Below are 13,258 nucleotides of genomic sequence, written 5' to 3' on the forward strand. Positions count from 1 at the left end.
CAGGATTTTCTTAATCTCAGGTATTAAACCAAATTTTATTCACTTTTCAAAGCATTTAAAGTTAAAATGGACCTTTACTTACTTGGCTTGACACTGGCCTTTTCTGGAACAAGCTTTTGACAGGTCTCATCTAATTCAAGAAGACTTCTACTTTCCAAGGTTGGAATGTTGACATCTTTCAAACCAAAGTGTCTATTTCGTTCATATTCCTTATGCCTGTTTTCTTTTTGAGACAGTGATTTCCTATGAGCAATTCTGGTTCTAATCATGTCGATACTTAAATCCTTTCTGTGTCGACTGGCAAAATGTGATGAAGACATCCTATCAGAGGAAAAAAGAGACCAACTTCCATGGACTTTTATTATTTAAAAAACTGAGATTTCAATCCAACTCCCATCCTATCTCAGAGTCTTTGAAAATAAAAACATTAAAATACACACACACACACACACAAGGAATAAGTAGGTAACACTAAAGAGAGGGAAGGAGATTATCAAAAGATAAAACATATTTCTTATTTAGTTCTAAATAGGAACTTGCTTGACAGATGAAGGGAAGCCCAGGAAGCTATGGTCCAGAATATAAACAGGAGGCATTAAGAAGTTAAAAAAAAATTATAAGCACACTATACTATTCAACAAGAATAATTAAGAAAGTCTGCCAGAAAACTCCAGATACAAGAAAAATTTGCAAAAGAAATGCAACAAATTAAAATGTTACAGGATTTAAAGCAATCAACAGAGTCTAAAAATAAGAATGCATATGACCTGGATGCCAATTAAGATTCTTCTTCAAGAGCCATGGGGAAGTGACAAAGGACTGTGGTTTTGTTTTGTTTTCTTTCTTTCTTTCTTTTTTTTTTTTTTAAAGTAAACTCTACATCCAACCTGGGCCTCGAACTCCCTACAGGGAGGTGAAGAGTCCCACATTCTACCAACTGGGCCAGCAGGGACCCAAGGACTGTGCTTTTCATGAATCCTCCTTTAGTATTTGATTTGTCACCTCCTGCCAAGTATGAATTTACTACATATGAAAGAAAAAAATAAAACTTATGATTAGTTATTTTAAAATACAGCATAGCATTATACACCGCAGAGAAAGGAAGGAGAGGGAGAAAGAGAACGAACACTAAAGGGATATTTAATAATCACTTAAACCCTAAAAGATAGTATTACCGCCATTATACAGATGAGGTAAATTAACTGCTCCGGTTAGCACGGCTAAAGGATGGTGGAGAGGGCATCCCAGGTCAGGCAGCCTGGCTTTTCGCATACATCTAAGCTCTGTTCTTTGACTTCCTGGAGTTTCTTCGAGCTTGAAAATCTAGAAATACCTTAGTCTTGCTTGCCTAGAAGTTCTCAGCCGGGGTGTTTTCAGTTTTCACAGGATCTGAGAAGAGCTACGGGAACTTAAATTTGGGGCCAACAGGACTTAGCGGTACCTACTAAATACTGTCCCGCCCCGAAGGCTAATTACGCCCCGGTGGCGAAACGCTGACTACTACCACACAGGTCAGGGCAACAAATATTTACCCTCCTGGAGGGCTGCGTCATCAACTACAGGAAGGACTTGTAACACGGTCCTCGAGGAGACTCCCCTGAGCTGCGCGTCTAGCCCACCGTCTCGGTCCTCCGAGACTTCCAGACCTTCTACAAAGTGGGCCCGCTCCTTCCCGCCCGCTCCCCAGCACCCACTTACCTGAGACAGCTTCTGGAGTCAAACCTCAACTGAACTAAAAGTAAAGAAACCTTTGGGTCTGAAGGACGCTGCCGCCTCAGAAGCAGGAACAGAGGCCCGTAATCCAGAGCTCCGCAAAATTCAAACTTCCCGCACCGAGCCTCTGATTGGAGGGGTTTTAACCAATACTTCCGGGAAAATGCCCGCCTCTTCCCTTCGAAGAGGCTTGCGATTGGTTTGCGCCTGGCGATATTTGAATTGATTGAAAGGTGAACGGACGGTTCAAAGGATGGGTGTGAGTGGAATGAATGGGCGGGTCTGCAATTGATGAGAGGCGGAGCAATGGGATTTCTGGGCCTGGGCCCACGTAACTGCCGTAGGAGTCATACGTACTCCCAGGATCCCCAGTGTCCGAGGAAGGATCTTGGCTTCCGGAGGAAGAGGAGCTTAGAGTTTCCAGGGCTTTTTAATTCCCTGTTTAGTCACAAAAATCAGAGTTTATCGGACTGTTTTCCTCAACGTTTCAAAGGAGGGACTTAAGCCATCAAATTCTTATTTTACTGTGTAGTGTCAACTTTTTTTTTTTTAAGATTTTATTTATTTATTTGACAGAGATCACAAGTAGGCAGAGAGGCAGGCAGAGAGAGAGAGAGGAGGAAGCAGGCTCTCTGCTGAGCAGAGAGCCCAATGCGGGGCTCGATCCCAGGACCCTGGGATCATGACTTGAGCTGAAGGGAGAGGCTTTAACCCACTGAGCCACCCAGGCGTCCCTAGTGTCAACTTTTTAAGGGTGCCAGTTTTTGTTTTGTTTTTAAGTATGCTCCATGCCCAGGGAATCCCAACTTGGGGCTTGAACCCCGGACCCTGAGACCAAGACTTGTGCTGAGATAAAGAATTGGATGCTTAAGGACTGAGGCACCCAGGCACCCCCCAGTCTTCCCCCGCTCCTCCATTTTTTTTTTTTTAATTTAAGTAAAATTCAAATAGAGTGAAAAACAGGTTTTTTAAAGTGTATATTTGATGAATTTTACTAAATATAAAGAGCTGTGTAACCACCACCCAAGAGTTCCTTCAAGCCCCTTTTCAATTGCCCACCTTTTAGATGATAGACTCCTCTGATGTCTATCATAAAAATAAAGGTGGTAGGTTTTTTTTCACATCCCCCTTTTTTCTCTCATGTTTTCGAGATCCATCCCTATTGTGAGTGAATCAACATTTAGTTGTTTTGATTATCAAAAAGAATTCCATTGTGTATAACTGACCCTTTAACAATATGGGTTTGAACTACATGGGTCCATTTGTTTGTTGTTTTCTTTTTTAAATATAAATACAGTACTGTAAATGTATTATCTTTTCCTTATAATTTTCTAACATTTTCTCTAGCTTACTTTCTTGTAAGAATAGAGTGTATAATACCTATACAAAATATGTTAATGAACTGTTTATGTTATTGGTAAGCTCCTATCAATTTGTAAAGTTCTAGGAGAATCAAAAGTTATACTCTGATTTTCTGCTGTGAGGGGGTTCATACCTCTAACCCCCTGTAGTTTAAGGATCAAATGTACTTTGCTTACCTATTCACCTACCAATGGGCAGTTAGATTGTTCCAGTTTTTGGTTATTATTAATGAAGTTGCTATAAACATTCTTGTACAAGTCTTTTTGTGGGCATGTTTTATTTCTCTTGGGGAAATATGGATGTGGAATTTCTGGGTCGTTGTAGGTAAACTTAATTTTATAAGAAATTGACAAGAAGTTTTCCAAAATGGTCAGACTATTTTACCTTCCCACTTGTGATACATAAGAGCCCCAGTTGATGGATATGCTTGCTAACATTTGGAATCATCACTCTAATTTTAACTCCTCTAATGGAGGATAGTGTAAGAAAGGGAGGCAGGGACAACGTTTCCCCACCCCCTTCACCACCAAGAGGAAACTACCCTTAAAAAAGCATTGGGTGACAGGAGCATGGAGAGTTAATCATATTTAAACAGCCTCCCAACATTCTCATAAAAACCTCTAGACTTAGAAACTCCAGTGGCAACCCTTTTGGGTCTCCTCCCTCTTAGGGAGCTTTTTGTTTTTGTTTTAATATTTTATTTATATATTGGACCGAGGGAGAGATCACAAGTAGGCAGAAAGTCAAGCAGAGAGAGAGGGGGAAGCAGGCTCCCTGCTGAGGAGAGAGCCCATTGTGGGCTTGATCCCATGACCCGAGACCATGTCCTGAGAGGAAGGCAGAGGCTTAACCCACTGAGCCACCCAGGTGCCCCCCTCTTGGGGAGCTGTGTACTATCACTCAATAAACTTTGCTTTGCAGCCCACTTCTCTGTTTGATCTACCTCTTCATTCCTCAAAGCAGCATGACCAAGAGCCGTGGGCACTAAAGGAAAAGAAATCCTGAAATATCTCTCATAGGTGTGAAATGGTATTGAGTTTTAATTTTGTAGTTCCCCAATGTCTAATGATGGTGACCATCTTTTCATGTACTTATTAACTATTTTTATGTCTTGTGAAATATTTCTTCAGTTCTTTGGCCTGTTTTTAAAATTGGGGTTATCTTTTAAAATTTGGTTGTCTTTAAAGTATTCATTTGTAGTAGTTCTATCTCTTCTGAGTGCAAATCCTTTGTCATATATATATGTATTTTGAATATATTCTTCCAGGCTGTTGATTGACTTTTTCAAAATAATAAACTTTTAGTATGATTTCAGATTAACAGAAAAATTATAAAAATCATAGAGTTCCTGTAAGTCCCACATCCATTTTCCCATTACAGTTTCTCAGAACTTTCCTTGTTTTTGGTAAACTTGACAATTTTGAGGAGTACTAATCAGATATTTTGTAGAATGCCCCTCATTTGGAATCTGTCTAATGTTTCCCGCATGATTAAGCTGGGGTTATGGGTTTTTGGAAGGAAGACCATAGAGGTGAAGCATCATCCCCATTATATCACATCGAGTATGTAATATCAACATGACTTATCACTGTTAATGTTAAGCTTGACCACTTTTTTTAGGTGGTGTTTGTCAGAATTCTCTACTGAAAGATTACTAATTTTCCTCCTTTCCAGACTGTTCTCTTTGGAAGGAAATAACTATGGACAGCCTACTCTTAAGGAATAGGAGGTTATGCCCCATCTTCTGAAGGACAGACATTTTAAACATAAGCTATTTGGAATGGTTTGCATGGGAGATTTGTCTTTTCTCTATTATTTATTTATTTAATCACTTATATCAGGACCCATGGATATTTATTTCAAAGATTTATTTATTTATTTTAGAGAGAGAGAGCATAGTGAGAGGGGCAGAGGAAGAGAGAGTGAGTCTTAAGCTGGCTCCATACCCAGCACAGAGCCCTACATGGGGCTTGATCTCACGACCCTGAGACCATGACCTGAATTGAAACTAAGAATCAAACGCTTAACTGACTGTGCCACCCTGGTACCCCATGGATGTTATTTTATACTCTAACACTACTTTATTTTTATGCTCAAATGTTTCTAACTTTGGCCATTGGTAGCTTTTTCAGTTTGTTCTTCTGTCACTTTAATATATCTTCATGATCGAAGAACTGTTTTTTGGTTGTTTTTAATTTGTTTTTGTTTAGTTTAGTAATTCCTTACTTTCTGACTCTGCAGGATGCTCTGAGCATACCTTGGATTTTCACTGCCCCACTACTAGGTCCAGTCATTGCTCTAATGAGCCTTGGTTCCTCTTATTGGAGAATGGTACTAGAAACCAAGTTCTGGATATGAGATGGGCTTCTTGCTACTGGATAGTCTCTCAGGTGACAGAAGGAAGAAATATACCGGTTTCTATTCTAAGGTATGCATATTTGTATCTATAAATATTTCTATACATAACCACCTGTATCTATATTAAATTAATCATGAAGTCATGCTGATGTCTCCAATTGTAATCCACTACCACATAAATCATTCTAGTTTTCTCCCTTTGCTTATCTGTAATCTCCCATTCTAAGAACAGAAAACTTGGAAAACCAACTCTGTTGGTTGCCTTTTCATTTTATTCATAGCATCATTAGTAGATAAAATGTTTTCAGTTTGATGGGTCTAATTTATCAATGTTTTTTTTTTATCTTAGTGCTTTGTTTATTTAAGAAATACTTGTCTACCACAAGGTCATGAAGTTATCCTCCTGTTTTCTTCTAGAAATTTAGTTAGAGCTCTTATATTTAGGTCTGTGATCCATCTCAAATTAATTTGTGTGTGGTATCTCTAATCTTTTTTCACTAATCTCAAAGGTCCAGCACTACATATAAATGAAATCTGTAAGTATGGCCATTCGGGCGATTTTTCTTAGTTAACTAAAACTGTAGTACTTTAGTGTATTAAGAAATATAAAACAAGGGCACTTGGGTGGCTCAATGGGTTAAAGCCTCTGCCTTCAGCTCAGGTCACGATCCCAGGGTGCTGGGATCGAGCCGCACACCAGGCTCTCTGCTTAGCAGGGAGTCTGCTTCCCCCTCTCTCTCTGCCTGCCTCTGCCTACTTGTGATCTATGTCAAATAAATAAATAAAATCTTAAAAAAATATATATATATATATAAAACAAAGCATGGTATATGGGAAGGACACAACATTGCATGTTCAATCCATTTAGCAACAAGGATGAGATTGGCAACTTTGGTGAGAATAATCTCAATTGAGATTAAAGGTGGCAGAAACCATAGTGGAATGAACTAAAGCTTCACTAGGAATTACTGAAACACAGGCAGAGAGTGTAAGTAAGAATTAATGTTTTATTGATGGAAAGGACTTTGAGGACTAATGACTTGTGTTAGATCCCACAGCTATTTAAGTGGCAGATCCACGACTCAAACCAAGGTATTTTTATCTTCCTAGCTGAAAATACGGCTTGTTTCAATGTTAATTTGAGGATGAAAAAGCACACGGGCTTTGGAGTCAAATAGATGCAAAAATTGCACCTTTAGGGGTACCTTGGTGGTGCAGTCAGTTAAGCCTCTGACTCCTGGTTTCATATCAGGTTGTGATCTCAGGGTCTTGAGATTAAGCCCTGCACCAGAGGCTCAGCGTGGAGGCTGCCTAAGATTCTCTCTCCTTCTACCTCTGCCTCTCCTCCCACCCCACCCCTACAGGCACACTCTCTTTCCTTCTCAGGTAAATAAATATATATATTTTTAAAATTGCATATAGGAACATTGGGAAAGTTCCCCAATTCTCCATGTCCTTATCTACACATTGGGAAAGTTCCACAATTCTCCATGTCCTTATCTACCTCTTAGGAATGTTGGGAAGATTAAATAAAATAGTTGTAGTTCTGTTTCCTACCAAGATGCTGACCAAGTAAAATTGCTGCCTCCTTCTTCCAAGATCAACCTCAAAGGAGCTACAGAGGGGGAAAAATGCCAAGTTACCTAGTAAACACCCAAATACCAAGGAAAGAGGAAATTCTGGGGCAATGTGGCTGTTCTGAACTGGTGTTTATGGGAAGATGGATATGGCTTGGGACAGGAGGCAGTGGAGAGTAAAATAGGAAATGGTAAAAATTTGGCTTTCACGTCTCTACTACCATTCTCTTAGGACAACAGAGCCTGTTCCTATATAGCAGCAGCTGAGAGCTCCAGGAGATTTAGAGAGGAATATAAAAATAGGTGTTTGGGGGTGCCTGAGTGGCTCAGTCGATTAAGTGTCTGCCTTCAGCTCAGGTCATGCATGATCTCAGGGTCTGGGATCAAGTCCCACATCGGGCTCCCTGCTCAGCGGGGAGTCTGCTTCCCCCTGCTTGTGCGCTCTCTCTCTCAAATAAATTAAAAAAAAAAGATTTTTGAAAATGAACAAACACATTAGTAATGTTTGTTGTTGTTTAAAAACTGCTAAGACCAGAGGAAAGATAACATACATTCACAATGACCTAGAAAGAAAGTTTCTAGATAATATCAAGATAAAGAAGGTAAGAGTAAAGAGAAAGCAAGGGATAATAGGGTGTACTCAAATTCTCATCTGATAAGGGGCTTTTACATATAATACTTTTTTAAAAGTAAGAAATAGAAAATGTGGGAGAAACTGAAATTACAGATTAAGATGATAGAAAATTTTATAAATATATCAACAAGTACAGGAAGTGTAAGTGGAATAAATCTCTAATCAGAAGATATATTGAATTTTAAAAATCCAAGTATGTGTTATTTATAAGACATATGCCCAAAGCACAGACATGAAGTGAAAAATAAAAGGATGGTATAAATTATGGCAGGCAAATACTAGCCAAAAAGAAAGCTGATACATTGTTAGGGATGAAGAGAGTCACAGTGTCATGATGAAAGTTTCTATTCATTAAGGTAGAGTAATTTGAAACATGTATACATCTGATAAAATAGACTCAGAATGGATGAAGCAAAAATGTATAGAACTACAGAAAAAAACCCGTAAGTCCACTTGATTGTCTGTGATTCATCGCACCTCTGTCATTACTGATAGGCCAAACATACAGAATATTAGCAAGGATATACGAAGGGTCCGATCAAAACAATTCACAAACTTGACCAGAAGAACAAGGACCAATAAGAGAATCCATCTTTCTCAAGCACACATGGAACAGCTACAAATGATCACATAGCAGCTGAAGAAATGTCAACAAACTTCAATGAATAGATTCCAATGAAGTTAGATATTAAGACCATAATGATAAATTAAGAAATTCCTGTTAAATAAACAAACAAAAAATCTTCAGTAAATGAATAAACTTAAAAAAATTCCTGTTAAAGAACTCTTGCTTTGAAAAGAACTTATGAGGGGGGTGCCTGGATGGCTCAGTGGGTTAAAGCCTCTGCCTTTAGCTCAGGTCATGATCCCAAGGTCCTGGGATTGAGCCCGACATCGGGCTCTCTGCTCAGCGGGAAGCCTGCTTCCCCCCTCTCTCTGCCTGCCTCTCTGCCTACTTGTGATCTCTGTCAAATAAACAAATAAAATCTTAAAAATAAAAATAAAAAAATAAAAAGAACTTATGAGGGAGATTTTGAAATGCCTAAAACCAAACGGTAATTTTAAAAATGCAATCAAAACTTGTAGGAGAAAGGAAAATTGATGCTTTGAGGGAAATTTTGAGCCTTAAATGTTTAAATTAGAAAAGAAGAAAAAATATCAATATTAATAAGCTATGTGTTCCTCTCAAGAAATCAGAAATAAAACAATAAAGCCAAAGAAAATAGAAAGAAATGGGGCACCTGGCTAGCTCAGTCAGAAGAGCATGCAACTCTTGATCTCGGTGATGAGTTTGAGGCTCACATTGGGTGCGGAGATTAATTAAAAAATGAAGTTTAGGGTGGCAGCTCCTCGCCGGCGACTCGGGTGGGCGGTTGCTGGCCTGCGTCCTCTCGCCATGGATAACCCGGAAAATGTCTTTCAAATGTTTGAAGCCCATATGCAGAGCTACAAGGGCGATGACCCACTTGGTGAATGGGAAAGTTACATGCAGTGGGTAGAAGAGAACTTTCCTGAAAATAAGGAATACTTGACAACTTTATTAGAACATTTAATGAAAGAGTTTTTGGATAAGAAGAAATACCACAATGACCCAAGATTCATAAATTGCTGTTTAAAATTTGCTCAGTACAACAGTGATCTTCATCAGTTCTTTGAGTTTCTTTACAACCACGGGATTGGAACCTTGTAATCTCCTCTCTACGTAGCCTGGGCAGGGCATCTGGAAGGCCAGGGAGAGCTGCAGCATGCCAGCGCTGTTCTTCGGAGAGGACTTCAAAACCAGGCCGAACCAAGAGAGCTGCTGCAACAACACTACAGGTTATTCCAGGCACGCCTCACTGAAACGCATTTGCCAACTCAAGCTAGGACTTCAGAACCTCTCCATAATGCTCAGATTTTAAACCAAATGATGACTTCAAAATCAAATCCAGGAAATAACTCAGCTTGCATGTCTAAGAATCAGGGTTCAGAAGTTTCTGGGGTAGTATCTACAGTTGGTGATAAAGAGTCAAAAAAGGAACAAAGGGTGATCGTGATTTCCAAATCAGAATATTCTGCACAAGCATCTTCAGCAGCTAGAGCTGACATTCAGCAGGTTGTCATGTATTGCAAGGAGAAGCTTATTCGCGGAGAATCAGAGTTTTCCTTTGAAGAGCTGAGAGCCCAGAAATACAATCAACGGAGAAAGCATGAACAGTGGGTGAATGAAGATAGACGTTATATGAAAAGAAAAGAAGCAAATGCTTTTGAAGAACAACTATTAAAACAGAAGATGGATGAACTGCATAAGAAGTTGCATCAGGTGGTGGAGACATTCCAGGAGAACTTGCCTGTTTTCCAGGAAAGGTCTGAGTTTAATCCAGCATGTATGGGACCAAGTGTAAGCTCCCAGGAGGACCTGAGAGCCCCGTCTCTTCCAGCTATCAATCATCAGACCTCAAAGAACATGGGAGAGAAACCCAGAGAGACAACTCCTGTTGTTCCTCCTATGGCAAATGCTATCACTGCCACTTTGGTGTCCCCGGCCATCAGTCAGAGTGTATCTCCTCCTGGTCCTTTGTCAGCCCAGTCAGACACAGACTCCATGTTTGCAGTGACCAGAAAAGATGACAGATGTGTGACTAAAAGTACTCGTGAATTCAAGCCACAGAGTGAAGCCGAGATAAAAGAAGGATCTGAAACACATAAGGTTGTTAACACAGGCTTTTTTCACACAACTCCAAACACATCGTTGGGAATGGTTCAGGCGACCCCATCCAGGGTGCAGCCGTCACCCACCGTGCACACAAAGGAAGCATTAGGTTTCATCATGAATATGTTTCAGGCTCCTACACTTCCTGATATTTCTGATGACAAAGATGAATGGCCATCTCTGGACCAAAATGAAGATGCTTTTCAGGCCCAGTTTCAAAAAAATGCAAGGTCTTCTGGGGCTTGGGGAGTCAATAAGATCATCTCTTCTTTGACATCTACTTTTCCTGTGTTCGAAGATGGAAACAAAGAAAATTATGGATTACCACAGCCTAAAAATAAACCTGCAGGAGCCAGGACATTTGAAGAACGCTCTGTAAGCAGATTTCCTTCAAAACCCAATGAAGTACCTCACGCTGAAGAGATTTTGGATGACTCAACCGTCTGGGGTGTCTGCTGCAATAGAACCCTGGCGCCCAGTCCGAAGAGCCCAGGACACTTCACGGCTGCCGCACAGCTTGCATCCACACCTTTCCACAAACCACCCGTGGACACAGGGCCTTCTCTGGAGGATAAAGAAAATGTGGTTGCAAAAGAGTACGTCCATGTGACTCTGGATTCTTGTGAAGAAAACATGGGAGAACCCTCAAAAGACAGAAAGTTCAGCTCAATTCAAGAGAAAACCCCAGAACCAGCATTCCCTGCAGACATATCTTCAGCATCCTTGCTCCGTGGGAGCCAGCCTGCAGCAGGTGGTGTGCTGGCCAGTGAGGTGGCACAGAGCCTCGAGGCTTGTAAACTCACAGACACTAACCTCACCATCACAGAAGATCCACCCGGCGCTGGTGCCGGGCACCAAGCAGAATGGACGCAGACTAGTTCATTTGAGAATGTCAACGCTTCAAACTTGACTGTTGAGAATCCATGGGATGATACATTGATTCTCAAACTTTTATCTGGGCTTTCTAAGCCAGTGAGATCCTATCCAAATACTTATGAATGGCAGTGTAAACTTCCAGCCATCAAGCCCAAGACTGAGTTTCAACTGGGTTCCTTGCTGGTCTATGTTGATCACCTTCTTGGAGAAGGGGCCTTTGCCCAGGTCTATGAAGTTACCCATGGAGAGGTGAATGATATCAAAAATAAACAGAAATTCGTTTTAAAGGTCCAAAAGCCCGCCAACCCCTGGGAGTTCTACATCGGGACCCAGCTGATGGAGAGACTGAAGCCAAGCATGCGACACATGTTCATCAAATTCTATTCCGCCCACTTCTTCCAGAACGGCAGTGTATTAGTAGGGGATCTCTACAGCTATGGCACGTTGCTAAATGCTATTAACCTCTATAAAAACACCCCAGAAAAAGTGATGCCACAAGCTCTGGTCCTGTCCTTCGCGATCAGAATGCTCTGCATGATTCAGCAAGTGCACGACTGTGAGATAATTCACGGAGACATTAAGCCCGACAATTTCATACTGGGAAACAGATTTTTGGAACAGGATGGTGATGACGATGATGTATCTGCTGGCTTGGCGCTGATTGACCTGGGTCAGAGTATAGACATGAAACTTTTTCCTAAAGGAACTACATTTACAGCAAAGTATGAGACCTCTGGTTTTCAGTGTATCGAGATGCTCAGCAACAAGCCATGGAACTACCAGATTGACTACTTCGGAGTTGCTGCAACAGTGTACTGCATGCTTTTCGGCACTTACATGAAAGTGAGAAATGAAGGAGGTGTCTGGAAGCCGGAAGGTCTTTTTAGGAGGCTGCCTCATCTGGACATGTGGAGTGAGTTCTTTCACATCATGTTGAATATTCCCGATTGTCATCATCTTCCGTCTTTGGATTTGTTAAGACAAAAACTGAAGAAAATATTTCAACAACACTATACAAACAAGATTAAGACCCTACGTAACAGGCTGATCATACTGCTCTTAGAATATAAGCGTTCTCGAAAATAAAATACGGACATTCCTTAAAAATCACTTCGTAAATGCTGGCCTGCTCACTCTGATCCTTGAGGTTTTCCATATTTCTTGTTTATGTAAATGTTTCTTAAAAATAAAGTCCACAAAAAATAAAAAAATTTAAAAAATGAAGTTTAAAAAAAAGAATATAGAAAGAAATAGTTAAAGAAAAATAAGAAAACAATGAAATAGAAAGCAAAGATACATTAAGAAAATCAACACTGTTAAAAAAAAAATCAACACAGTTAAAACTTGATTCTTTATAAAAATTATAATAGAGGGGCGCCTGGGTGGCTCAGGTCATGATCCCAGGGTCCTGGGATTCAGCCCCACATTAGGCTATCTGCTCAGCAGGGAGCCTGCTTCCCCCTCTCTCTCTCTGCCTAGCTCTCTGCCTACTTGTGATCTCTGCCTGTCAAATAAATAAATAAAATCTTTAAAAAAAATTAAAATAAATAAAATGTTAGTAAGATGGATCCAAAAAAGAGACACAAATAATATCATGAATGAAAATATACAAGGGGGATTATATCAGTTATCTACTGCTGTGCAACAAACTATCCTAATGTTTGTAGCATCAAACAATATCCATTTTACTTGCTCTTGATTCAGTGGTTTGTGAATTTGGGCAGATATCAGTGGGACAACTCACCTCTGCTTCATGTCTGCAGTCTCATCTGTATTTCTCTCTTTTTTTTTTTCCAGCTGTATTTCTTAAATGTTTTCCTTTGCACAGATCTAAGTGTAGAGAAGTGTTGGTGGTATCTTCAGTGGCCTGAGACAGCAGCCCAGCATGGTCCATCTCATTCTAAAGTTAGTCAAACTTATGTTTTTCCTTAAAAATCATATTGATGTATTTTTCTCCATAAAATGTGAATTCTATATGGAATTTATTTTAATATTAAAGTTTTATGTTATTCTCAAAATTTTTAGCAAATGTAGATACCCCGGGAG

At 40.1% G+C, this 13,258-nt stretch overlaps 2 protein-coding genes across 4 annotated transcripts in view; one reads left to right on the forward strand and one right to left on the reverse strand.

The window, feature by feature from the left end:
- DLGAP5 (DLG associated protein 5) overlaps positions 1–1,854 on the reverse strand; it is a 39,043-nt gene extending 37,189 nt beyond the window's left edge. For 2 of the 3 annotated variants that reach the window (XM_045069737.1, XM_004738825.3), the window contains exons 1-2: positions 1,699–1,854; positions 83–321 (exon numbers count right to left, since the gene is read on the reverse strand). In XM_045069737.1, the coding sequence (XP_044925672.1) occupies positions 83–320 (238 nt within the window). In that variant the 5' untranslated portion in view covers position 321; positions 1,699–1,854. Of the gene's footprint in view, positions 1–82; positions 322–1,175; positions 1,507–1,698 lie in introns of those variants that run through there. The other variant, XM_004738826.3, reaches the window with a different exon arrangement.
- Positions 1,855–8,988: 7,134 nt separating this feature from the next.
- LOC101674743 (mitotic checkpoint serine/threonine-protein kinase BUB1-like) lies at positions 8,989–12,423 on the forward strand. The gene is given in 1 exon segment (XM_045069744.1): positions 8,989–12,423. A coding segment is annotated over 1 exon segment (3,258 nt). The 5' UTR covers positions 8,989–9,040; the 3' UTR covers positions 12,299–12,423.
- The last annotated feature ends 835 nt before the right edge of the window (positions 12,424–13,258 follow it).

The sequence above is a fragment of the Mustela putorius genome, unplaced genomic scaffold (genome assembly GCF_011764305.1).
Source record: "Mustela putorius furo isolate JIRA1106 unplaced genomic scaffold, ASM1176430v1.1 tig00000129_pilon_pilon_pilon, whole genome shotgun sequence".
Taxonomy (NCBI): Eukaryota; Metazoa; Chordata; class Mammalia; order Carnivora; family Mustelidae; genus Mustela; species Mustela putorius.